The sequence below is a fragment of the Durio zibethinus genome, chromosome 12 (genome assembly GCF_047325235.1).
Source record: "Durio zibethinus cultivar Kanyao isolate XHJ-2024 chromosome 12, ASM4732523v1, whole genome shotgun sequence".
Lineage (NCBI taxonomy): Eukaryota > Viridiplantae > Streptophyta > Magnoliopsida > Malvales > Malvaceae > Durio > Durio zibethinus.
This window is the reverse complement of record NC_143173.1, coordinates 23,934,421-23,960,588: the sequence shown is the minus strand read 5'-3', so window position 1 is coordinate 23,960,588 and position 26,168 is coordinate 23,934,421. Positions and strand designations below refer to the sequence as shown.

Genomic DNA, 26,168 nt, shown 5'->3' with positions numbered 1-26,168 from the left:
TCAACTTCTCTTCTCTTCTCTCATTGTTCAGCTGGCTAAGCTCTAAATTTCCTCTCTTTTTCTCTCCTCCACCAAACCCCCACCCCCAAAAAAAAAGAGAATGAAGAGCGGTGATCATGCAACCATTGATGTTCCAGAGTCCAGCACTGCAGCAAAAGGCGAAGCACCTCTCATTGCTACTCCCAAGGAGCAAAAGAGCGGATTGAAGAAAGGAATGGGCATTTTCGACTTTCTTCTGAGACTAGCAGCCATAATTGCAGCTCTAGCTGCTGCTGCCACCATGGGAACCAGTGATGAGACTCTTCCTTTCTTCACCCAATTCTTCCAATTCGAAGCTAGTTATGATGATCTTCCCACATTCATGTACGTGATTATAATACATACTTTTTTCTGTCTAGAACTAGGAATCTGGCTAACGGCCGGCAAGATTATTTATGATAGCTATAGCTAGCTGAAGAACGGACTGAGACATGTATATTCAACTTGTTTGCAGGTTTTTTGTCATTGCAATGGCACTAGTTGCCGGCTACCTCGTCCTTTCACTCCCTTTCTCCATAATCACCATCGTCCGCCCTCATGCAGTTGCACCAAGACTCCTCCTTTTCATTTTGGACATTGTGCGCACTCCATCCATTAAAATAACTTTTACCAAGCATCGTTAGAAAATTCACATGAATTAAATCGAGAAAAGCATTAACGTTTTGGTGTATGGCAGGTAGCACTGACTCTGGCCACGGCTGCAGCGGCGGCGGCAGCAGCCATAGTCTATTTGGCTCACACTGGCAACCCTAACACAAACTGGCTAGCCATCTGCCAACAATTTGGAGATTTTTGCCAGAAAGTGAGCGGAGCTGTGGTGGCATCTTTCGTGAATGTTGTGGTCCTCGTGTTGTTGATTTTACTGTCTGGTTTTGCTCTGAAAAAGCAATAAAAAAAATATTGCTGAAGATCAGAGCAAGCATGAGACATTGACGTTTCTTACAACTTGATAATTATGTGTCTTAATTTCCTATGTTTTTTTTTTTTCCGTTAAGTGTGTTTATAATTGTTAAAATTATTACTGTTTTGCTACCTCAGAAAAATTAAGATAACTTTGTAATTCTGTTGTATACGAGGAAATTGCAATTAATGGAAAAATATTTAACATGTCTTTTTTTTTTAGCATTAAGATTTTATTTTATTTTATTTATTATATCTTTTATTTTAGGTTAGTTCAAGTGTCACGACTTAAGGAAAAATCTCGAATCTCACATTGAACTTAATAGGAGGGTCATTGGGGTATAAAAAGGTTCACACCACTTCTACCTTGTGAGACACTTTTTGTAGGATAAAATCATAAGGTCAGGGAGGTCAGAGCGGACAATACCTCACAAGGATGTGAACCGTAGCGGATAGGCTGATCCGGGACGTCGGAAGGATGAATGCTCGGGTCTCGGAGCTGCATGGGTTCGGAGCTTAAGTCTCGACCTGTGACAAGGGCCAGCCTCCTTGACGAAGGCGTTACGAGGTTGGGTGAAAAAAAATGTCACGGATCTAAGGAAAAGTTATGAAATTCATGAGGTTTGGTGGAGAAAAATGTCACGGACTTAAGGAAAAGTCATGAATTCCACATCAAACATTTGTGAGGTGCTTTTTGTAGGATAAAATTGTGATGTCAGGGGATCAGAGTGGATAATACCTCACAAGTGTGTGCAGTCAAACTGATTCAAAACGTCGGATGAGTGGATGCCCGAGTCTCTAAATCGCACGGATTTAGAGCTTAAGTCTCGACTCATGACACAAGCACGTCGTGCCTAATAAATTAATGAAAAATTATTTTATTTAATTATTTTTTAATGAATTTAAATTTAGATAACAAATGAGTTTTTTTTTTTTATCAATTGAGTGAATTATCCATTAATTTATTATTCATTAATTTATTTACTTAAAATAACTTGTAGATAATGCATTTTAATGAAAATAATCAAGACATAATAAATAAAATTGGGTTGTATATTTAATTTAATACTAATAATGATTAAGAGGAAAAAATAATAAAAATAGTAATTTCATAATTCATATGAATTTATCTGATTGAATTATTTTTTTTTTTTCAATTTCATTTTTGTGTAAAATTCTAGGGGCATGAAAGGCTATTTTGGTCATTTAAGAAATCAGTAAAGTAAACTGTCAACGGCCGAACATCTGGCGAATCGATGGACGGGTGTTCAACTCCGTACCTTGTTTACGTTACGACAACCAAAAAAAAAAAAAAAAAAATCCCGGGAAACTCATCAAGAAAATCGAATTTAGGGTTTAGGGACTCAAATTGATTGAATTGGAAAATGTCTCAGACTGGGAAACTGATGCCGAATCTCGATCAACAGAGCACGAAGATGCTCAATCTCACTGTTCTCCAACGAATCGATCCTTTCATAGAAGAGATTTTGATCACTGCTGCTCATGTCACCTTTTACGAATTCAACATCGATAGTAATCAATGGGTTCGTTTTCTCACAAATCTATCTTTTAAGTCTTTGGAATCTTAGATTTTTATTTTTGATTTGGTTTAAAGTTATTCACTTTTCAGTTTTAGATCCTCTCTCTTTTGTGTTTTTAATAATTTTTGTTTTTTGTTTATATATTTAGAGTCGAAAAGATGTTGAAGGATCTCTCTTTGTTATTAAGAGGTAAATAATTTAATATTTTTGAGCTTTTTTTTTAGCATTAACTTTGTCAGAAGCAAGTCATTAACTTGGGGAATTGATTTAGCTCATAGAAATGATTGATGATTTTTCTGGGTTTTAAGGAATACTCAACCTCGGTTCCAGTTCATTGTAATGAATCGGCGTAACACAGGTCGAAATTCTTAATCTTAATGAAAGAGCATGGACTTTTTTTTTCTTTTGCTGGATTTGATATGAAAGCTGTTTTGACAAACAGATAATTTAGTGGAGAATCTACTGGGAGATTTTGAGTACGAGGTTCAAGTTCCATACTTATTGTATCGAAATGCGGCACAAGAAGTTAATGGCATTTGGTTCTATAATCCGCGTGAATGTGAGGATGTTGCAAACCTCTTTAGTAGGTATAGCGCCTTTCTTCTTTTGTCAATTTATCTAACTTATATTAATCTACTTTGAGCCTGGATATCCAAAGGGAATTCTAACATGGAGGTTTAGGTTTTTCATATCTTATATGTGTGCCTTATTTGTTACTTATTATTTTTCCCCCAAAGGAAGGGTTTAGTAGTGGAAGGCATTCCTTTGATGTGTGGTTTTGATTTTAGGACATTCTTCTGGTTATTGAATTTTCAGTATTCATAAATGTGGTGACTATAGATAAGTGGGGTCAATGCACTCTAATATGTTGAACAGAAAATATATTTGTATTTAGCTCCATAACTATTAAGTGGTAGACTTGTTAATGATATGTTTATGGTATGTGCATCTAATTTGATAATAGATCACAAACAAAAGTTCCCTTGCATTATGTCAACCTTTAAACTCTCATAAGTTAAGAAAAAACCATGAAAACTCTCAATAAGATTTATATCAGTGTGCTTTTTGAGATATGATTTCAATAAGAGAAGTTCTCTTTGTTTCTTAAGGTGGTTTAAATTCTAACATTATATTTGTTGCCTTCTTCGCAGAATACTTAATGCATACTCAAAAGTTCCTGCAAAGCCAAAAGTATCTTCAAGCAAAAGGTAATGACTTTTATGAAGCATCTATAAAGAAGTTATTTCTTTTTTGAAGCCTTAGAATATAGTTAACTATTAAATTTGCCCCTGCAGCTTGTGGGATGTCTCCATTTATTTTACATACGATATGCCATTTTGAACAAAACAGTCTTTGCAATTGTCCATGTTGCGTGTGTAGTGGGTTCTTTGGGTGTGGGTTGAGGTGCCAATTGCAAACAAGTGAAGGATTTGGTCAAAGGTGGTAGAGAGTTGGACTGGAGTGGACTGTGGGGTGCCAAATGTTGTGACAGGTTAAGAAAATAAAAGGTAGGGAGTGGAGGGAATACGAAGTAGGAACTGGAGAACAGAGAACAGGTAGGACATAGAATTAAGAATTGGAATTGGTAGTATATGCTGGAAGTAGGTGAGTGAGACAAGAGCTCTATGTGCAAAGTTTATTGTTATAACAATTAGCCTAAACTGTCATATCTATAGTGAAATGTTTTGAATGACTCCTAAACTATAATGAACTGATCAATGTTCAATGTGGTACTTGAACTTTAAAAATCTTTAATGTGATACTTGAACTATGAATCTGTTAACTAATGTAGTACTTGAAAGGTTGTTTAGCTGTTACGTGTCATCATTTGAAGCTGACCACATTAAGGGTGAGGACCACATTAGTTAATAGATTCATAATTCAAGTTTCACATTAGAAATTTTTAAAGTGCAGGTACCACATTGAATATTATACTATAGTTTAGGGGCCATTTATGACATTAACCTTATCTATAGGTTATAAGGTGCTTCCACAATGTAATTCAATGGATAATACTTGCAAGACATGCTAAGTTATGAGGGTAAATTTCTAATGTTATGATTAGCCAAAAGAAAGCATCCGTGTGGTCTAATATAAATTATTATCACGGAATTTGATGATTTTAATGTTGATCCTTGGAAGTCCATGATCCTTGTACTTGATTATCTTGCTCCTCCTGGCAGTATCTACTGGTAACACATCCTTAATTTCTTTGTCTTCCTATGGTGTCCAAGTTTTCCATGCTTATGTGTTATTATAATGTAGTGAATTTGAGGAACTAGAAGCAGTTCCTAGCATGTCTATAATAGAAGGCCCCTTGGAGCCACCAGCGACTGCCTCTCCTACTAATGATGCTCCTGAAGATTCATCGTTTGTTAACTTCTTTAGTGTATGTCCACTGCTGATACTTACCTTGGCCTTTTCAAGACCTAATATTTATCCAATGTCTCTGATCTCAAACTTATTTGGCTAACTAATTTCAGGCTGCTATGAATCTTGGAACTAATGCTCCAAATGGTACAAAACCAGTACAGCCTTACCATTATATCTCAACCACCCCTCTGTCTTCTCATTCACCACCTGCCATCTCCACTCCTACATTTGCTCCATCTGTGTCATCCCTTCCTTTTTCTGCTCCACCTTCCCTTGATTCAGTAAGTAGCAGCAACCTAGTGACTAATCTCGTTAAGCCTTCTTCATTTTTTACTCCGCCTTCCTCATCCTCATTGATGATGCCACCTTCCTCTTCATCAACTCCAACTGCTTCTGCTCTACATCCACCCCTCAATTTGCAACGTCCTTATGGCACTCCAATGCTTCAACCCTTTCCACCTCCTAGTCCACCTGCATCTCTCACTCCTGGTGCACCACCTACTTTGCATGACGGATCTCTTATTAGCAGGGATAAAGTTCGCAATGCACTACTAATGCTTGTTCAGGTATTTATATCATATCCACCTATTGGTTCATGTTTTTAACTTAGAATGCTAATTAATAGCAGCTAATATGGGCTCGAGTATGATGGCTAATTAGCGTTCAGCCAGAAGATTAATGTGTGTGTGTGTGTGTATAAAGAACTTATATAAAGAAAAAAGCTTATTGTTCTTCATACTATGAGTAGAAAATGCAAATGCCCTTGATAAAAGAGAGATGCTAAAAGTAGTATTGTGCAAATGTGAATATCTTTGCACCTGTGAAATAGTATTGATGAGAATTCTTCTAGGATTTTGATGACTGAACTAGGTGTGGTATACATGTGGGGCCACCAATAAATTCTTGGTTGCATACCCGTGTAGACATAATTTGAGCCTCCCCATGGTGAAGACTTCTGGTTATTGACTCATTGTTTTGTTCTTATGCCAGGATGATCAATTCATTGACATGTTCTACCAGGCATTGCAAAAGGTGCATCACTCCTGAGCATTTTAAAGTTGATCCTCAAAACTTGATTTCAATGTTCCATGTGCACCTTGTACTTTTATTTTCTTCAGTCAGGTATCTCAACTTTGACACTTGATTTGATCTTATTCTAATTGTTAATGGAGGACAATGTGTGAAAACATACTCTGTTGGCATTCAAGCTTGTGTAGCTGGAGTTGATGCATAAAATTAAAATGTGACTCAAGTTTGCTGATGTGGCAAAAGAGCTGTAGCTACATAGAAATAAACATAAAGTTTTCAACATGCTACAACAAAAATGAAATTTTAGGGTTGATAGAAGAAAGAGAAAACAATAATCACCTTTTTTTTCCTCCAACCACCATTGTTCCATCCACATCAAGATTCACCTGTGCTTTCCCCTCTTATCGCCATTTTCTCTCTGCACTGTCGATCTCACTTTCAGGAGGAAAAGATCTGGAGTGTTTTTTGTCCACTTTCATAGATGTGCATTATATGAGGGTGGTGGATTGCGGCAGCTGTGGTGAGTGGAGAATGCGTAAATAATTACTATGGTAGTTTCTGTTCGGGACTTTCAGGCATGTGTTTCTGTGGATTCTAATCTACCATGATTTTAGTTGATCGAATCAGATATATTCAAATGTAGGAGAAGGTTTTTTAATAATGAATCGATATTCAAAATCATTCCATTCTGGACCCCTTTTTTGATCAAAACATCGGATTTTTAAATTCTCATAGGGATCTCTCGGAATTCCTTTCCTTCCAGGGTCTGTTGAATTATTTTTATGAATTCCGTCATTTCACTAATTCGGACTAAATAATGAACTAATGTATCTTTTTTTTTTTGTCACTGAATTTTCCAATCAAATTTGTCGTAACACTCAATGATTAATTTTACGAAGATCTCATTTGATTCCAGGGGCTCGTAGCATTGGGTCGGATAAACCCCAATTTATTACTTCTTCTCTACCAATAACCCCTATCCTTTTAACTCGTTTTAAAAAAATAGGATTTCACGTAATAAATTTTTGATATTCAACAATTTCTGTTAAAAAATAATCACAAAAATCCAAACATTTATTTATCCAGCCATAGGGTAGATTGGCCGTTATTCCTCCAATACTCCTCCGATACGAAAATAATTATGCATCATTCTCATACAAGTGGTAGCTTTAAATAGATCATATACTAATTTTCTTTCTTTGAAAATATAGAAAAAAGAGGTCTATGTACAAATATCGGTCATAAAAGGTCCAGACCATAATAGATGAGAAGCTATACGACTCAACTCCAATATAATTACTTTGATATAGCTAGCTCTTTTAGGGACTTGAATATTGCCCAATTGTTTTAGTCCATTTACGGTTATTGCTTCCGTGAACATAATGGTTAAATAATCCCAACGTGTTACATAAGACAAATATTATATAATTGTTCAATTTTTCGTAATTTTTTCCATTTCTCTGAGTAAATAACTTAATATTGGTTCACAGTTAACAATATCTTCATCATCTAAAGTAACGATGAGACAAAGAACACCGTGCATTGATGGGTGGTGAGGTCCCATATTAACTATCATAAGGTCTTTTTTTGTAGCTGATAGATTCATAAGTTTTTTTTCGATTCATTCTTACATGAATTGTTGAAAATGAAAAAAAGTATATCAAAATGAAAAATATAATAAATCGACTAATTCAATCAAATTAACGATTTTTTAATTCTTGAATATCCAACTTATTAATTAATTTTTTATAACGTATGTTATTTTTCTTTGATAAATAAGATAAAAACTGTTGACATTTTCTTAGAATTTTATATAGATTTCTCTGAGATAAATAATTTTTTTGTGCAATTTCAAATGTGAAGTAAGTCTCATATTTTATTGGTGAAACTGACTATTTGAAAGTCAACTGACCTCTTGTTTCTTTTTTTTTTTTTTTTTGAAAAATAATTGAGATGAATGAATTTTTTATCATAAAACAAAAATTTCTCTCCCTTTTTTTTTTTTGAATGTGAATTTTACTTATCAGTAATAATAATAATACTAGTCATTTTAATATGTACAATGATTTTAAGTTCGTTATGAATTTTATAATTTTTTCAAATAAAATTAATCAATTCAATTTTCAATCATAATATATGAAAAAATATATCATTGACGAATTTTCAAACCCGGATACGTATGTATCCTTACCATACTGAGACAGAATCTTACTCTATTTATTTTAATATTTCATCAAAGTTTGAAATTTTTTTTATAAGTTCATCGCCTTGCTTCTATTTTATAAAAAAAAAAGGATTCCTTCTCTTTTTTTTTTTTTGTTGTTCATTACTTATTATTTTATACTTATTTATATTTATTTTATACTTATTATATTATCCTTATTACTTATCCGATTATTTTATTACTTATTCTATTATTTATTATAATTTATTATCTATTATAAGTAAATCTAAAGGGTTCTGAAAAATCTTAAAAAATCTAAACTAAGAATAGAAATATTTGACGAATGGGATCCGGAATTGTTTTCAACAAAGTAAATGTCTGAAGGTGTGCAACAGACATTGAAACAGAATTTGAGGTTCAATTTGGTGTATTTTTTGTCTTAAAGCAGTAATGGTCTTTCCCTTGATGATTGTAAAATTAATTCTGTTATATAGTATGACCTTTCTGGCCTGTCAACTTATATGAGAAGTTGCTACTGTCTGCTCTTTCCATCTCTTGCAAGCACTGGAAGTTTCAAGTTTGGTTTAACATCTTTGTATCTTTTCTTCGGTGGGTGCAATTCTAGGAATAGAACTTTTCTTTTCTTTCTCTTCAATGTTTAATATGTATGATTTAAGCTCCTCCGGTGTTTAGGATTATGCTACTATTTCTCAAAGACTGCTAATGTGGCTTTACTGCAAAAAATTTACTATTTATCACCTTGAGAAATATATGCAAGAGCCCAATTTTTGTCCAAAATTTTCTTGTTGGAAAGGGAAGTGACTGAGCTGGATTAGGGGTGTAATCGAGCCGAGTCGAGTCAAATAGTAAGAAGCTCGAGTTCGACTCATAACTCGAGGTTCGATATTCGACGTGAACTTGATCGAGTTTTATTTTTCAAACTCGAACTCGATTCATGATCGAATTCGAGCTAATCGCGTTCGTTCGATTAGGCTCGATTAATATGTAAAAATAAATTCGATTTGTATACTCAACAAGAGTTTGATTATTCATACTCGAACTCGAATTCGGACTCGAAATATTTTATTAATTAAAATAATAAAAATATATTTAAATATAAAAGTTCGATTAGGCTCACGAGCTACTCGAATCGGATATAAGAATACTCGAATTCGACTCGATCGATAAGTCGAGCTACTCGAGCTCGAGCTCGACTCGATAATAATCGAACCGAATTTGAGTTTTCTTCGAATCGAACTCGAGTAGCTTACGAGTACTAATGTATCATTTATACCTCTAAGCTAGACGCACCACGTGAGGGAGAAATTTTTCGAAAAATATAAATATTTTTTAAAATGCAATTTTTGCAAATTGATTTTCGTGAAACAAATGAAATTTTAATAAATTGAATTGAGTTTAATTAATTATAAAAATGCACTTAACTTTTATTTAATAGTAATTGCAAAAAAAAAATTTAGAGTCTTTCTTAGCTCAAGAAAAAAAAAAGGTAATAATAAAATTGTGCATGTATTTGAGTAAATCAGTTTGTTTGTTTTAAGTTGTTCCTTTCTTGCGAATAAAAAGGCCCAAAAGTGATAGTGGGCTGGTGGCTTATGAAAAATGGAAGAGGCCCAAACCAAACCAAGTGCCTAAAGTTTGAAATCCTGCCTCAATCGGACGCTCAGTTTGGATTTTTCCATTTTCGAGACAATCCCCCTCTCTGACAACTCGTTTCTCCACGTTTCGGATGAAAACAGTCCTCGCCTCTCTGCCACGTGAGCATCTGTTACGTTTCACCGCAAACAATCACTCCCTTTCTTTCCCACCATTTTCCCTGCAACCCAAACGCCAAAAGTTTTCCGTCCGGTTACCTCGCAATTTGTACATGTCGATTAAATTTCATCATGACAGCTTCTTATCGTCAAGGTACTTAAGATTCTTCACTTTTTTCCCCTTAAATTTATTGCTTTCACTTAAGGATTGTTTAATTTTGGTTTTGGCCGAGTAATTTAGGTTTTTATTTATGGGAATTCCGTACAAAATTAGTCACTGAAACATGTTGATATCAACTTTTCTAATAGTAGTGAGGGTGCTTAATTCTTTTTGTATCACCATATAAAGTTGATATGTGTATATGAAACATGTTGAAATAGGTTATACATCTATATAGAAAATAACTTTTTGGATTGAAATTGTAATTTTTTTCCTCTTTTTTGATGAAATCTGATAAGAGTTATGAGCCTAGATTTTTCTGATACCCTGATAACGCCATTCTGTATTTCTGTTAAATATTTGTATTAATTGTTTCAAATTCTTCATCAATATTTAATGATCTGACTACTTTGTGGTGTATGCGATTACTGTTTCAGGTTGAGAACTCATCTGTGATTTTCTCGTGAATGCTGTCGTCTGAGTCATTTATCAATGAGCAGGATGTCTTGCAAGTTGCAAGGAACTCAGCTTCTAGCCATTGACGTTTCTGCTGCAATGGAGTTGCTTAGAAAGGTCCTGACAGGGGATGAATTGTCGGAGAAAGAAAAGAAAGCCCTCTGGAGAACTCTGACTTAGCATCAGTTGTTCCAATTGGTGTTTTGATGCTTCTTTCTATAAGTTAAAATACATCATTCTGTCAGCACGGCCTGCCAATGCATTGTCGATCAATCACTTTGTCTTTCTTACCCACATAACAACTCCATCATGGAACCTCTGCTTAAATAATCACCTCGGGTCAATAAAAGAACAAAACTTTTGCTAATAACTTGACTGCACAAGTTGGGGGTTGAAAATTGAGTTCAGAGGGAATACTCTTCCCATAGTTTTATCCGGAAGTCTTTGTTCACGTAACTTATCTTTACTGCTTCCAAGTTTCTCTAAAGTAAGTTTTTCCTTTTTTTTTTTTTTTCTCTTTTCTAACTATTCAAAATACTGAAGTATAGCGCAGATATCTAGCATGTAGGGTATATCAGGTAAGTACTGTTGAATGAGCCTTAAATTAAAAGAGAATTAAGGAAAATTCTCAATCACCTGTTTATGACCAGAGAAAAATAACAGCTTTTTGCAACATTTTCAATCATCTTTTATTTACAATTCAATTTGTCATCTATCTAGTGTGTCTTAATCGAATGGATAAATGATGTCCTGCAGGTTACTGCTGTTGGGCATGCAGCCATTTTGGCTGCCATTCAAAGATATGGTCCAGCTTCGGTGTGTCATCCTTTTTGTTTGTCTTGTTTAAGTGTTGAACCTCTATTTCTCAATGGATAACAATTTGTTTCATGGCAGATACCAGCCACATATGGATCTGAAAGATTAGATCTCTTGAGGCAGCTTGAGAAAGTGAAGGAAATGGAAACCAGCGAAGTGGACTCTGAAGAAAATGTGGAGGAATTAGCATGAATAGCAGTGGAGAATCTGTACAGCCTTTAAAATCGAAACAATTCTCCTCGTAGGGTAACAGATTGTTTCCATTTTTTGGTTCTTCTGTTGGTCTTTTCCCAGTTAGGCGATTACTTGGTTCTAAATTCCATTAACAGCAGGTGAGCATAGAGAAGTTCATTCCATGTGTCTGGTATCCCAGGTAGGCACCAATGGCTGCAGTCTTGTGTAACATTACCTGGAGTACCTGGCTCACGGTACCTTGACGGGTGACCATCTTTCCTGAACTCTGTCAGATATGTAACATTTAACAACTGGACCTTCCAGTTCCCGTATGTCATTTGTTTGATTACATCAGCAATGTATTGATTATTCCATGGCTCAGCTTTAAGCTTTGAGTAGTCTTTTTCTGGTTCCATCTCTGCATCACACAGGCCTCGATCGTTCCATGTGCCATTGCTGCAATTTTCACACATAAAACACTCATCAATCTTTGCTGCAATCAAAGCTGTTGTTTTCCAAGAAATAGACTGAATATGCTCATTGTTACTAGGGAAAGTAATCCCTCAGCACATTGATTCTTATTCCATTTATTTGTCAACCAAAGGCAGTCATTTTAGTAAAAACAAAACAAAACAAAACTGTGGTTCCAGGAGGTTCTGAAGTTTTTCCCACGACCTGAAATTTGCTCACCTGTAATGAACTGGTGAATAGCTGCGGAGAAAAACATGGCTCCTATCTGGGTTTAAATTCTTGGTTGTCCAAAACTTCAATGTTTGCAGGGACCTTCGAAACCCTTCCATCACATCCATTGTCATCTTCAATTTCCCTCCTTTCTGAAAGTAGCAGCCCCTGAAAAATGCAAGATGTCTTGTAATTTTCATCTTATGCCAGACTTAAGGAAGCAGCTGCTCTCAAGAAATGGAGGCCATGAAGAGAGAGAAAGATAGCAATCCATACATCTTAATAGTTTTCTCCTTGTTCCACCAGTGCCCTGTATTGAAGACTAGAACATTTGCTCCTATCCAACGATTGGAATACCAATGAAACTCGTCCACCCTAATAGTTAGTTTGACTTGGGCTGGCGAATCTTTTGGTGGGCGATTGATGATAACCAGGAATGGTGCTCTGTAGTATTCGACGGTGAGGTTGTACTCCTGGAACTTCATGGAAAGAAATCCTTTACGTTTCGTAATGGGGCTTCCATTTTCTTCGAAAATTGTAGACCGGTTGGAAACTGCCTGAGCTAGCATGCATATCAGAGACTCCCACTGGTTTCTTCCGATTGAATCTCCTGCAAACACTATCCGTCCGTTTCGACTTCTTTCCAAAAAGTCTGTAGCATTGAATCTGAGGTTGAATGAAAAGAACAGAGGTTTCAGAAAAGATAGCCAAATACCAAGAACGAAAAGAGAGAATTATGCATGAAGAAGCATCCTCATACCTAGGAAGATCACAGCCATCGGGTTGCCATCTCCATTTCAGAAACTCAACGTCTTTTCTCCCGTTCTGAGCACACCTAAAACCAGGATCAAGAAACGGGCAGTATTCATCGTACAACTGAATTGGAAAATTCTCGTCCCGAACCCATCTTCCATGGGAATAATCACAAGCTCCTAACGATGGTCGTTTTTGGTTTGGTATGAGTTTCTGAGCGGGGAAGAAACCAGAACGGAAAAAAGCGAGTTGTTCTGAAGAGCCACCAAGGTTGGAAACAATGACAGAACAGATTAAGATGAAGATAAAAGAAAGAGTGCAGTAAAGTTGTCTCTTGATTATGACGGGGATAGAGGGAAGTTGGTGACTTGTATGGCTCGTGAGTTGATCCATACGAAGAAGAAGAAGAAAAAAGGAGTTTCACTCTGATGGAGTCAATGTTGTACAGAAAAATGGTAATTATAGGAGATTTCGCTGCTAATTAAACTGATTCTTATGTTGTTGAAGAAAACGTGCCCACCGCACGTCTCTTTCCTCGTTAGTTTGCCCTCTGCATGTTTACATTGTCTTTTCCTTATCAAACGCAAATTTGTCAGAGAGAATCATCTCAATCTTACGTCTCCCGGATTTTGCTGGATATATAATCTCAAATACGATACAATAAGATATATGAATAAAAAATGATATAATTTAATATTTTAATAAAAATCATAAATAATTTTAATAAAATTAAAAATAAATATTTTATATTTTATATTGTATAATTTTAATGTATAATTTTTATATAAAATATAATATAAATATACGAATTATCAAATTTAAATTTAATTTTTTAATTCAGACATATATCGATTATTACAATTTATATATATATATATATATATATATAATTAGTTGGCTAAGACAATGCGAAGTTGGCCTAAAAATGTATTGCTATATGCATTGTTTTCAGAAAAAAAACGTATACTATGAATTGTTTTCAAACTGTTAACGGGAAATCCTAAACTCTTTCTTAGTTTGTTTATAGAATATTCGTACCTTGCACAAAATGTCCCAAGTCTCTTTAGATTTATCCGTATCATTATTGTTTATAACTATTTAAAGCATTGAGAACCCAACACAACATTTCTATCAAAATAAAATAAAAATAAACCCACCAAATATATAACAATTAATGGATATAATTATCTCTTGATTTAAAGTGGACGTTGTTGCTCTAAAACTATTATATTTGCCTAGTATTTAAGGTAATTGTATGCATATAATTAGTGTTGATAATCAAAAGAGTCAGATCATTTCGTGTTTAAGTTTGAAATTTAAATTATTAAATTTAAAATTAATCAAATTAATTTAATATTAAATTCAAATTTAAATTTTTAAAATTCTTTCGTAAGCTTTTCCCCCATTCTGTAGTACCCTACGGTCAAAAATAAAATTGTGTTGTACACCTTACTCAAAGAAATTCCAATTTGCCTTTTTCATAAACTTTTTTCTCCCGAAGGCTAATAGCTTCCCATCCATATTGCACTCTCGTAAAATTTTTTAAATAACATTTGTAAAATTTTGTTTTTAAAATGATTTAATAAAAATTTTAATAAAAGATTTAAATTGATAAATTAATAAAATTTAATATAAAAATCAATAATATATAAAAAATAATTAAAAATATTATTTATAATTTAAATTTTATTGATATTTATTTAATGATAAAAAATTTATCAATATTTTTATTAAAAATATTTATCTAAATATATATATATATATAAATTTATTAAAAATTTTTCAAATTTTACACACTTACTATACATAAATTTTTTTTTAATTTTTAATTTTAATTTACTCACTTTTAATTAAAAATTTCACAAAATTCACCAACTAAATTTTATTTAAATCTTCGCCTTCTCCTTAATAGTTAAAAACCTGAAAAAAGGAAATACGTAAAATCAAAATGCCTCAGTATTGCGGAATCCAGTTAACAGCTGCTGCCCTAAATTTTTGGAGAGGGAAATATTAAAGATGAGTTCTTCATTTGCTTAATCAAATTGGGTCTCTCCTATATCAAGCTAAAATGAATGTGAAAGTGGTGTGCAGGGAAGTCTATGACCACATCCTATACGATCTTAAAGAAATAGCTTTCCGTTCTTCATTGCCTGATCCTCCCCACCTCAGAAAGCGTCGCAAATTGACTTGGCACGAGCGTTTTTTGGTAAGGAAATTCCATTTCTCTTCCACTTTTGGAGTTAAGATTTGCAATCAGTTTCTGGGTTTTAATGATGAATGCTGTTGGGTTTCTGGGCTTTTTTTTTTTCTTTCTTTCTTTTCCTGTTTTCATATAATTGTAGGCGGTTTATATAGTGGAGAAACTATTGTACTATTGGATTTTGGTTTAGATATTGCTGCCCAGTTTAAAGAGTACGGTGCTATCATTTCTCCATTATAGTAAAAATAGTGAATTTGGTTTGCAAATTAGCCCCTTTTCCATTGTTGCTATTGCTATTTGCTTTTTGTTTCCAGAAAAAAAAAAAAGTAGAAAGGGTTTTTATTGTCAAGGTAAACACTAGTATAATATTGCTGAATGATAAAAAATTTGATTTTTATGAAAAATGCATGGTTTTTATTTTTATATCAAATACATATGTTTGAAAGTGCTTTACATTTGAACTATTTGTTAATTGTTACCAAAATATGATGATTTTGCACTCCCTTTTTAACTTTTGGCTTTTGTTCCTTTTAACAGTTTTAAAGAAGCAAAAAAAAAAGTAAAAAACCCGGATGATAGTATCAATGACCTCAATTTATTGTAGAAAACTCACAAGCTGGTGTTCCGGGTGGGTTGGATGATGGAGATATTTAGTTTGATTAAATAACTTTGAAGTACCATTCTGGTTTTTTTATGGTGGCTTTAATTACTTACTTCAATGTCTAATAATGCTCATGAACCTACTATTTGCACATGCTCTAGAAATGGTAGGCATTTTTTTGAGGAGATAAGTAGTAAATACCTGTATTTGTTCTTTAGGTCTTAAAGGATCTAATCTTTATGCTGCAAGTTGGGTAAGGGATATTGATCCTGATCTTTGACCAATGGATCATAAGAAGGATGAAGGGAATGATGATAAACCTAGGAAAGATGAGAATAGGACTAAAGAGGCAGAACCTTCAACATTTGGAAGATACTGGTAAGAAACTATGTGGTTTCATATCATGAAATGTATCTGATGTATAAGTTGTCCGTAATGAATCAAGAAATATTTTGTAATGACTTGTGACATAGCCATTATACACAATAAACCATTATTCCTTAAAATTTTTAAATATCTGGTTGCAGTTTTTAGTTATGAATAGACCATTGTCTCTTCTTTATGCTTGTGACATCTTATGGAGGTTTATCTCCTAGGTGGTTTCAGTTATCTGGGTTTCAATGCCTAGAGCCATCATTGTGACAATGATACCCAATATCTTATGGTACCTAGATATTTATTTTTGTAAATGAAATTAATCATTCTGAAGAAAGCATGATGTAACATCTGCGAAGATTTTCTTTCTTGAACATCCTAATATATATATTTCATATATTGTTTTTTTTAATTCAACCGTTGATAAATTTCTACTTATTCTGTCATCATTGACCTTTTGATTACAGCTGCTCTTGTTTGACTAACATATTTTGAGGCCAAAATTCTCTCCTTCCTCCCTTGCTTTTTTATTTTCACAGTATTGTAGTTTGTCATGTAAATTTTACACTGTTTTGATGTTGTTTATGGAAATGGTTTAATAGTGGTTGCTGCAAGAGGGATGGAGACTTTGAGGCCTGCTTTACAGAGGTTATACATGACAAGGGCTTCTGTGTATAGAGACGCTCTGAAGAGTTTTATAGAGGGATATCAATAAGGTATCCAGCAGGTCATGGAGAAGGAAGATTCTAATGCCCAACAGGAAGGCAATACCCAAAAAACTTCAACTTGACTACTGATGAGTGCATAAAAGGCAATGCATGTGAGTACTTCTCTGGCATACCTATTGTCGAATCAAGCTTAGAGCTTTGATGAAGCTGGGTTGTCGTGAAATCACAAGCATGATCATTGATCCATATCCTGAGAATTTTCCTGTATTGTGAAAGTAAACTTTAAAAACTATGAATATAACGGGAATCTCCATTCAGAGTGCTGGAGCTTTTTCTTTCTTCTGATTGAGGCTAACAAATTGGAATGTAGGATTTTTTGATATTTCACGCATGTAGGCTTTTGGTTTAGTTTAGTATTCTACATTCTTGTGGTTGGATAAATGTAAATGAACCATCATGCATGATCTCTTGTTAAGTGCAACCCAAGAATTACTGGATAACTGCTGCCAGCTGCTTAAAAGTGGTAGTTTGCATGCAATACTTGACTTAGGCGTTTCCATTAGAGAAGCAATTTTGAATGAGCTGCTCTCACACCAAAAACAAACCAGATATGTGTCTTGGCTGTGAAAGAAAAAGTGTTGTTCTAGTCTTATTGCAAGTCATTATAAATAAGGCTTCGTTTGGATGATGTTTTTCAGTTTGCCTTTTGTATTTTTATTCATTTTTTATGTTTTGCATTTTGCTTTTTAGTCATTTATATTGCAAAAATAGCAAAAGCATTAATGAAGATGCATCGTGTAGGGATGTATCCCCCTTCTCCCCCACCCAAAAAAAAAAAAAAGTTTGTATTTTACTATTATAACTTCTTTGTCTTTTTTTTGGAATGAGAGTGGGGCATTGTTTCTTCATATGGATTGATGCTTTAGTTTTTGCTCCTCTGATGTGGGGATCTTTTCTGGGCTTCTCCAAAGGATTCTTAGAAATCTGCTGGGCTGAAATAATCAGTGTATAATCTGTTTAAGAATTAAGCAGATACTGCTGGATTGTGCTTTTAGCTTTGCTGAAAAGGCTTGTATGTGGAAAACAGTTTTTGTGTCAAATTTGTAATAGCAAATGTCTGAAGTACATTGCATATCGTAGAGAGGGAAGAGAGGTTTGAAAATGACTTGCATAATATAAATGGCTGAATGGAAAGGGGGGCTCCAGAATTGGTGGTTGGTGCAGAGTTGAAATTCCAGTTAAGCTTGCACTAATAATTGGATGGAACATTACTGTGAGATACCAGTTGTTCTTGATACTTTGTGCAAGAAATCTGTTACTCTGTCAAGTGATACCATTGGTGGGGCTATTGTACACCAGTCATTGCCTAGTGAATTGTTTTGCTTTGAAACCTTATAAGCACATGGATTGGCATTTTAGTATGCTTGTGATGGTTCTATTGTTTTTAAGATATGTAATTTCCAACGTACATTTTGTTTAATTTGTTAAAATTTTAAGCTTACAATTATTACAAAATCCATTGACCTCTTGGTATCTTGCCGCCGCAATGTTGCTTTCACTACCATTGATTAGTTTTTGTTCCTTGGGCTTTAAGTAAGAGAAAATTAGCTCGTTTTTCAGTGGCAGACGTTAATAGAGTTGAAGATGCGGTTAACCTAGATCCAAAAGCAAAAGGTCTGATATGAGGAAAAGCTAGGTGGGACAAAGAAATATTCTCATGTTTATACAGTACTTATTCATGCATGATTGAATTATTCTTGCTGGACAAACCCATTATACAGGAGGAGTCCCTTCAATCTCTTGATTGGCCACCACCCTGAGGCCAATGATAACAATATCTGGTGATCCTTCCACTTGCAGAGCCACTAAAACTTTAAAGCCCATTTCCAATGGAGGTCAATGGGTAACTCTCTTGTCTGAATCCTTATGGACCCCGATGATCAATTGACACTTTATCTGATTGGTCACATAAGCAATGTAAAGATATCTGTGTGTCTTGTCCTCAAATCTATCTGCCTGTATTAGTAAATCTTAGTTAACCTGGAAGGTCTTTCAAACATGTGTGTGCAAGCTAGAACCCTGTAGCCATTATTCCATACACATGATATGTGGTCCAAGCTTTACTTAAGTACCTAGGCCATGAAAAGCTTTGTCTAATTATTGCACTGCATGCCTAATCAAAACCATTCATTCAAGGGTCACGTTATCTCTTTTTGTCATTGGAATGCCCCATGTCAAACTCATTTGACAATTAGTGAGTTTACTAACACTATTGGCCTTAATGGTTTTAATCATAAAACGATACTTATCCATCAGCTTGCTTTGAGCTATTTGCATGATTGCATGATTAAGAACATCCATTAAATGTTTTTGATTCAATGGTTAAGTATGAGTGGTCTAAAGCTTAGGTGCTAGGCCTTACGAGGTTTACTGATTAGCTAAGATACAATTGGTAAGAACCTGATCTGTTATCCTGCTTGTGGATTCAGGTGGCATTGACCAGTAATTATAAATTGTAGTGTTGCCAGTTTGAGGCTCTGTTGCCGTTTATGGTGGCACAAGGTGTCTATTTCAGAAAACTGTTAAGATATTGAAAGATGGATATAGAGGATGAAAAACCACAAAATGTAGAAATAAATGGTAGACCAGAACTTCTTAATCTGAATGCATGAAGGTCAAGGCCAATAAAGAGATGTGATCCCTGTCTGCCAGTGTATTTGATTGCGTGCAACTTGCTACGGTTGTAAGAATCTAGCTAATTGTGGTCCCTTTTTTCTTGAGAAATCACGCCCCAACTATCATTTTCTAAATATTTCTGTTATTCAATTATTTCTAAGTAGCTGAAAAATTGCAAACATTTTTGAAAATCCAGATCATATATATAACCCATTCAATTATGCATTTCTTAGGTTTACTTTTTCATAAATTTTTTATATTTTGTCTAGAAGATGAGCTTGGCACGATGAAAAGGTTGTTCCTTGACCTTGAAGATAACATTCAAAATTATTACTATTTCATGCCCTTGTTCGTAAAAAGAAAAATATTGGTATAGCTTCTTATCAGCATTCAGGTGTTATTCGTGTTTCTCGTTTCTATCTAACCTTTCCGTTTATGATATGTTCCTTGTTCATTGCTGGTTATGCTTCCCATTTCTGTTTGTCAGCTTGGCTTCTGTCACCAGACAACTGAGCAAGATATTTGACTCTAATTTTGGAGCTACCCTTAACACTAAGGTCTTAAATCATTAAGATGCTGATCATGAGCTGAGCTTGGTTCTTAGCAATCTAGATTGATCCTTTTAAGGTTTAATAGCAAGAATAATCAAGTGACAGGCTGGGGCACAAATAGAAAGCTGATGGTAATAGGAAGAAAAAGATAATTAGGATAGAGTATCTTGTCATATATCCTATAAAAAATAAAAATCTATATCTTCTGGTAGGTTTACTGCATTATATGGAATAATTTCTGCTTTGTGAAATTTTCGAAGATTCAAAGGGTGTAAAAATTCCAAAGCGTAACTCCGATGTTTCCTGCCTTTTGCTGGACATAGGAGGCAAACAAGAATGCAACATTCATGGTAGTGTGTCAGTTTGAGTTAACATTTGGACTGGATTGGCTTTTAGCAAGCAATTGGAGTGGCTTTGTGAATCATTTTCTCCATCATCCTATTCAGGAGTGAAACTCAGATTGAGGCAAACTGGAAAAGAAAAAAAAGGCTCTGGTAAGAATGGAACCCTATACTTAATAGTATATGACACATTCTCTAATTTCACTTAAACATTTCCTGCAAGTTGCAATCTTTGCATTATCTATTCAGGGGACCACTTTTTGTTTTTGACAAAAAAATTATTCAGAGCACCACTTTGTTTATATCTTCTATTTGTCTTTTTAGAATTACTTTTTGGGTTTTTCATTTGACTCCATGACTATCAAAGATCATCATCGTCATCATCATACATCTGTTCCTTTTGGACTGCAACAAAGAATTGCAGAGAATGGAGTCCAAAAGAGAGAGAGAGAGAAGAATATGAAAAATGCTATCTATTTCTAATGCTTTCTGATTCTGATTTCTGCAACTTACAGTAGTAGTAGAGCATAAAAAACAGCTTTGGTTACATGGGACTTTGACAGATACTATTGCAAAAGAGAGAGAGAGAGAGAGAGAGAGGAGTGGGCTACTGGTACTACAGGGCTATCATCAATCTATTCAAGAACTTCCACCCACCCACCACCACCACCACCATACCCCTCCATTATTATGATTATTATTATTAGCCTGTATGAAAAATCTTCATGCAGAATCTCAACAGTCCCCCAGATAGATTCCAAAACGACCCAGTTTTCCCCATTTGGCATTCGCTTCCATCACCACCATTGATCCCCACTCCTCCCTGCCTAGGTCCCCCACCCAATCCCCCCACCCATCCCATCCAAAAACCTTTCTCTCTCCCAACTCTCAATTCCCTCCCCTCTCCCTTTCCCTGCCTTGTAAAGTTGCCTAATTCTAACATCTTTTTCTTCTTCTTCTTCTTCTTCTTCTAAACTTCTTCCTCTTTCAAGACGAATAAATTTTAAAAAATATCATAGATTTTTTTGCTTTTCTTTCGACCTCCTAGTGGGGTTTCAACTAAGTCAAATCTTGGATGTCACATCTCCGATCTCATCCTCGACGATTTCTCATCTGGTTGATATCTCGACAGAAAGTGATATCCTGCTACAATCACAAACACCAAAATAATTAAAAAAAATACAATAGGAAATTACATTGTAATCAACAATGCTATAATGAACAGCTTTCTTTTTTTTTTTTTTGCAGTAAATATCTGTAGAATCAGAATATGTGCCTAACTATTATGACCAGAGCCCCTCTTGAGTTGACCATTCTATTCTTTGGAGGGCATCTTAATTATTGCGATCTCCATCAATTCCATCCCACACAAAAAAATATTTGTATTGGCTACCCTTTAGCAACAAGATCTTCTTGACTTTGAATTTAACTAACAATCTGGCTTTTGTGGTCTCTGTTCACTTCGCATTTCCACCATTGCTACTTGGAATTTTAAAGCCATTTCAAACAATACCGACCACTATTCGGGTAGGTCGGATTGGGCTTTCCCAAGAAAAATCATGGAAAACCTCAAAAAATCTACTTTGTAAAGGAGATTAGTTACTATTAATTCTTTTATGAAAAAATTCGATTAAAGGGTATTTATAAGCATATGATTAATGTAAAAAATTGATTATAATCGTGCACTAGATTAGAAGTTATGAACTGCCCACTCAGGGCCCATTATCTTAATGATCCTGAATCACACTGTATTCGACAGCTTGGATGGGGCATATTTCATCAATTAATGTCTGGTTTAAAAAATTGTTTTAAAGAAGAAAAAAATGGTTGGGACTAAAGGAAACCACGTCGCAACATAATCGTAATTTAGTAATTAAATTAATGCAAATAGGCCACGTGCCAAGTGGTCAACCTTCATCAACTCACTATTTATCAATCGTTTGTTCATCTGTCTCATTTGAAGCAGCAGCAAAATCAAAGTAGCAAGCAAAGGGGCACAACCTCAATATTTTACTAAGGCTTATTTTTATTTTTATTTTTAATCAATCATGATTTATGATTTATGATTCATTTTAATTGTATTTAATAAGATTATGATTTATGATAATGATAACAATGATGATGATTATGAAATACGAGGATGAAGTTACCATGTAGGACTGGGAGTAGAAGTGTTGGGTGGTTGGACCCTGGCTGGAAACCGACGAGCTATCGGGTGTGGATGGCTCGGGTTCATCGAGCTGGCACTCTACGTTCACCCCAAATAGCCTCAGCAGCCTCTTTGGGTTCCCAGCTGGTGCTTGATTTTGAACGATGCTTCCTGCAAATATTATTACCACAAATTAAAAACACATGCTCCCATGTGAAGTCTTATCTCATCTCAGCCTTCAAATAAAACAAAAAAATTTCTATCAACCACTTACCAAATTTGACAATTTTTTCTTTTTTTATTATTCCAATGAAAATCCTTTAAAAAGAATGAGACAGAGAGACAAGAATATAAATGCTTTTCGTTGCTTTGAAATGATTGTAAGAAAAGGTTTACCAATTAAAATGAAAAGGAAAAATAGTAAATTTCTAAAACAAAAGTACTATAAGATCATAAAACACAAACGGTTAAAATCCTTTGATGGAGTTTTCAAATGAATCTAAATTGAAATTGGTAGCATGTGAAATAAAACTAGTTACAAAAATCAGCCTTAGACAAGCACATTGCTCCCATGTAATTGGAAAGTGTCTCTCACGCACTTCAATGTGCAAATAAATTCCCAAAAATAAGTAGTTAATTATAATAAACTTTTTTTTTTTTTGTAAAAAAAAAAAGGAACAAGGATAAATCGATAGAGTTTACAATGTGACAAAAAAATATACCTGCATGAAGAGAGTCGGGTTGGTAAAGCACATTAGCCCCATGGCCTTGAATGTGCCCAAGATAAGGATGTCCTTGATGCAATCCCCTACCCCACCCTTCATTGCGACCGCCACCACCACCGCTATAATTCCCCATCACGGTGTTACCGCCATCAGCCGCTGCAGCTGCTGCGGCCACTGCTGCACCGCGCCTCCTACACCCTATAAACAACCTATCGCCATCCGTACGGTGTCGTTCGAATAAGATAATGTCACCAGCATCAAGTTGCTTCTCTTTGACATATCTGCTCCACCCTTTTGTTAATACGTAGCTTTGACTGCTGTTCCAATACGAGTAACGAAAACGCCAACACTTGCCCGACTCGTCTTCGAAACTCAGCAGCAACCCTTTATCACCCGAGTCACCGCCAAGGGGCAAGTATTTCTCCGCATGTTGTTTGGGGATAACAAGCCTGTTCAGCTTGCCTACGTCACTCGGGGTTAAGGGTTTTTCAAACATGGGTTCCCTATCATGGTCTAGCGGGTTCTCGTGAGGGTATTGGTTAGGGTTTTCGGTGTTGTCAATGGAGGTTTGGTCGTCGAGTTCTTCATCTTCGTCTTGGTTAAGGTTGAAGTTGTGGGAAGGTTGGCTCGAAGAGAAGAACATGGAGGGATGGTGAAGGTGGTCTTGGGGATTGTTGTACGAGTTTACCCAAGATTGGTGAGGGTAGAAATGAGAGGTCCAAGGGGAGTTTTCAAGGGGAATTGAAGGCTTGTGAAGCTTTGAAGAAGGGGAGTTTTGGGTTGGTTCCATGAAGGGCTCTTTCTCTTTTGTTGTTTGAGTTGATGTTGTTGTCGTCTGATTGTTTCTACTCAAATTGGTTTATGAACATTTGAGAGACAAAGAAAGAAAGAGAGAGAGAGAGGGAGTTGGGTGGGGGTTTAGTACAGCAGATAAACTGTAGAAAAAAGAGAGGAAGGCGATGAAGGAGTGGGCTGAAAGAGGCGTGATGATTATGGGTTTGATGTGGAAACTATTTGATGTAGCTAAAAAGATATGACAACGAGAGAGAAGAAAAAAAGAAAAAGGGAATTATAAGAACGAGAGTATTTTAAGGTAGCATTAGATATATAAAATTATAATTGGATAAGATAAAATATTATTATAAATAAAATAAAATAAAATTATTTTAATATGAGTAAGGATTAAAATAAAGTTATTTATTTATTAATCAAAATTTTTTTAAAAAAATTTATATAATTTAAATTATTAATATAATTTTTAAAAAAATAATAAGGTATATAAATTTAATCGTATATATTAAAAAGAATTTTTTTAATTTTAAAAAAATCAAATTATTTTATATCAAAAAATGATAATATTTTTTAAAATATATTTCTTTCAATCAAATATACAAAACGAACATAATAAAAAATAATTATTATATTATTTTATATAAACATAACCTAAAATTTTCATGATGAAATTTTTTTCTTCAATCATTACATTCAGTGTAATTTGATGATGAATTTCTTTTTTTAATTCTACTCTCGTACTTACTAGTTACGAGGACTGTTACTGCTTTATACTACTCTTTCTTTGTTATATACAGCATCTAATTTTGATTCTACACAAAATTTAAAAATTTTAAATTGAATTTTAACTTTGAGTGATTACAGACTATTTTGATTGATTATATGAATTTCTCCGGAAATGGATCCAAATGATAAAATGAAGTGTTTATAGATATCTCAAAATATTGAAAAACAAAAAATTTAAAATTTTTTTGAACACTTCTAAGTTTTTTATATTTTTTTTCACTGATAAAATTAATAAATTTATCAATAAATATATATATATGTTATAAATGAACATTTAAAAAAAATTTGGATCTATCATTGAATTTCTTTCCTCCATTTTCAACCATCAATTCTGTGAATTGGGTTTGGTTACAAGTAAGGCTGTAAACGAGTCGAGCCGAGTCGAATAGTGAGAAGTTTGAGCTCGAGCTCAACTTACAATTCGGGATTCGATACTCGGTTCGAACTCGATCGAGTTTTATTTTTGAAGCTCGAGCTCGATTCGTGATTGAATTCAAGCTACTCGAGCTTGCTCGATTAAGCTCGATTAATATATAAAAATAAGCTCGATTCGTATACTCGACAAGAGTTCGATTATTTATGCTCAAACTCGGACTTGAAATATTTTATTTATTAAAATAATAAAAATATATTTAAATATAAAAGTTCGATTAGGCTCGCGAGCTACTCGAATCAGATATAAGAATACTCGAATTCGACTCGATCGATAAGTCGAGCTACTCGAACTCGAGCTCGACTCGACAATAATCGAATCGAATTCGAATTTTTTTTAATCGAACCCGAGTAACTTACGAGTACTAATGTATCATTTACACCCCTACTTACAAGTAAGCATTGAAGTAATCTCCCTATAAAATATGCTAGAAGAGTAAGACAAAGTACACATTTTAGATTCAGAGTTACCTAAATTTAGCAAATGTTATGTAATATATATATATGTATATTCATATCATCATCATTCAATGAAAAAAAGAAATCTTTGTAATAGGATATTAATGTTTAGATCATAAACATAAATATTGTTGGGATTGGAGCAGTTGCACTTGATTTCCTTTCACGTACTTTGCCTAAAAAAAACTACTAGTTTCTAAAATTCACATTTCCAATTCTCTGACTCTGGGATATCAAATATGATATATGGTAATAAGAAATACTGAATTCGGCAGGACATGTATCCAGGATGAATCTTGGGAAAGTGAAGAGATTCTAACAGGGGTAAAGTGAATAACTTTTGTGCAATTTTGAAAACACCCCATGCTACTACATTGGCAAGCAAATCAAAAGGGTGGGCCCATGCCAGCCCTGACGCAATATGGGAAATTACCAGGATTGGCATCCAACGGCAGCCCAAGGAGCAGGTGGGGCAGATCTTTGGTAATCAGGGCACATGTTGATCTTTTTTCCCTTGCCTGTAAAAAAGGATTTTGCATCATTTTAAACAGTGAA

The 26,168-nt window shown here is 34.5% G+C and overlaps 4 protein-coding genes and 2 long non-coding RNA genes across 9 annotated transcripts; 4 read left to right on the top strand and 2 right to left on the bottom strand.

The window, feature by feature from the left end:
* LOC111297140 (casparian strip membrane protein 1-like) lies at positions 1-1,157 on the top strand. Its single transcript, XM_022891766.2, has 3 exons — positions 1-363; positions 494-617; positions 716-1,157. The coding sequence occupies exons 1-3, from the start codon at positions 101-103 to the stop codon at positions 929-931; spliced, it is 603 nt and encodes a 200-aa protein (XP_022747501.2). The 5' UTR covers positions 1-100; the 3' UTR covers positions 932-1,157.
* A 1,017-nt stretch (positions 1,158-2,174) lies between these two features.
* LOC111297020 (mRNA-decapping enzyme-like protein) lies at positions 2,175-6,114 on the top strand. 2 transcript variants are annotated; one of them, XM_022891550.2, is made up of 8 exons: positions 2,175-2,483; positions 2,629-2,669; positions 2,789-2,838; positions 2,923-3,067; positions 3,632-3,688; positions 4,746-4,869; positions 4,964-5,419; positions 5,844-6,114. In XM_022891550.2, the coding sequence occupies exons 1-8, from the start codon at positions 2,325-2,327 to the stop codon at positions 5,898-5,900; spliced, it is 1,089 nt and encodes a 362-aa protein (XP_022747285.1). In that variant the 5' UTR covers positions 2,175-2,324; the 3' UTR covers positions 5,901-6,114. The 2 variants fall into 2 exon arrangements, with proteins under 2 accessions (XP_022747285.1, XP_089597437.1); XM_089741311.1 differs by having other exon boundaries at positions 2,187-2,483; positions 2,752-2,838.
* A 3,615-nt stretch (positions 6,115-9,729) lies between these two features.
* LOC111296791 (uncharacterized) lies at positions 9,730-11,809 on the top strand. Its single transcript, XR_002691003.2, has 4 exons — positions 9,730-9,972; positions 10,416-10,921; positions 11,191-11,250; positions 11,329-11,809. It is a non-coding gene; the product is annotated as an uncharacterized LOC111296791 (long non-coding RNA).
* Positions 11,434-13,389, bottom strand: LOC111296790 (protein trichome birefringence-like 8). The gene is made up of 4 exons (XM_022891249.2): positions 12,866-13,389; positions 12,382-12,771; positions 12,115-12,273; positions 11,434-11,880 (listed from the first exon to the last, which is right to left on the bottom strand). The coding sequence occupies exons 1-4, from the start codon at positions 13,249-13,251 to the stop codon at positions 11,553-11,555; spliced, it is 1,263 nt and encodes a 420-aa protein (XP_022746984.2). The 5' UTR covers positions 13,252-13,389; the 3' UTR covers positions 11,434-11,552.
* A 1,347-nt stretch (positions 13,390-14,736) lies between these two features.
* LOC149515901 (uncharacterized) lies at positions 14,737-17,399 on the top strand. Of its 2 annotated transcripts, XR_016326152.1 has the most exons (3): positions 14,754-15,064; positions 15,878-16,037; positions 16,637-17,399. It is a non-coding gene; the product is annotated as an uncharacterized LOC149515901 (long non-coding RNA). The 2 variants fall into 2 exon arrangements; XR_016326153.1 differs by lacking the exon at positions 15,878-16,037 and having other exon boundaries at positions 14,737-15,064.
* A 3,331-nt stretch (positions 17,400-20,730) lies between these two features.
* LOC111297019 (B3 domain-containing protein At2g36080-like) lies at positions 20,731-24,164 on the bottom strand. 2 transcript variants are annotated; one of them, XM_022891548.2, is made up of 3 exons: positions 23,142-24,164; positions 22,421-22,590; positions 20,731-21,416 (listed from the first exon to the last, which is right to left on the bottom strand). In XM_022891548.2, the coding sequence occupies exons 1-3, from the start codon at positions 23,932-23,934 to the stop codon at positions 21,363-21,365; spliced, it is 1,017 nt and encodes a 338-aa protein (XP_022747283.1). In that variant the 5' UTR covers positions 23,935-24,164; the 3' UTR covers positions 20,731-21,362. The 2 variants fall into 2 exon arrangements, with proteins under 2 accessions (XP_022747283.1, XP_022747284.1); XM_022891549.2 differs by having other exon boundaries at positions 20,731-21,413.
* Positions 24,165-26,168: the final 2,004 nt, after the last annotated feature.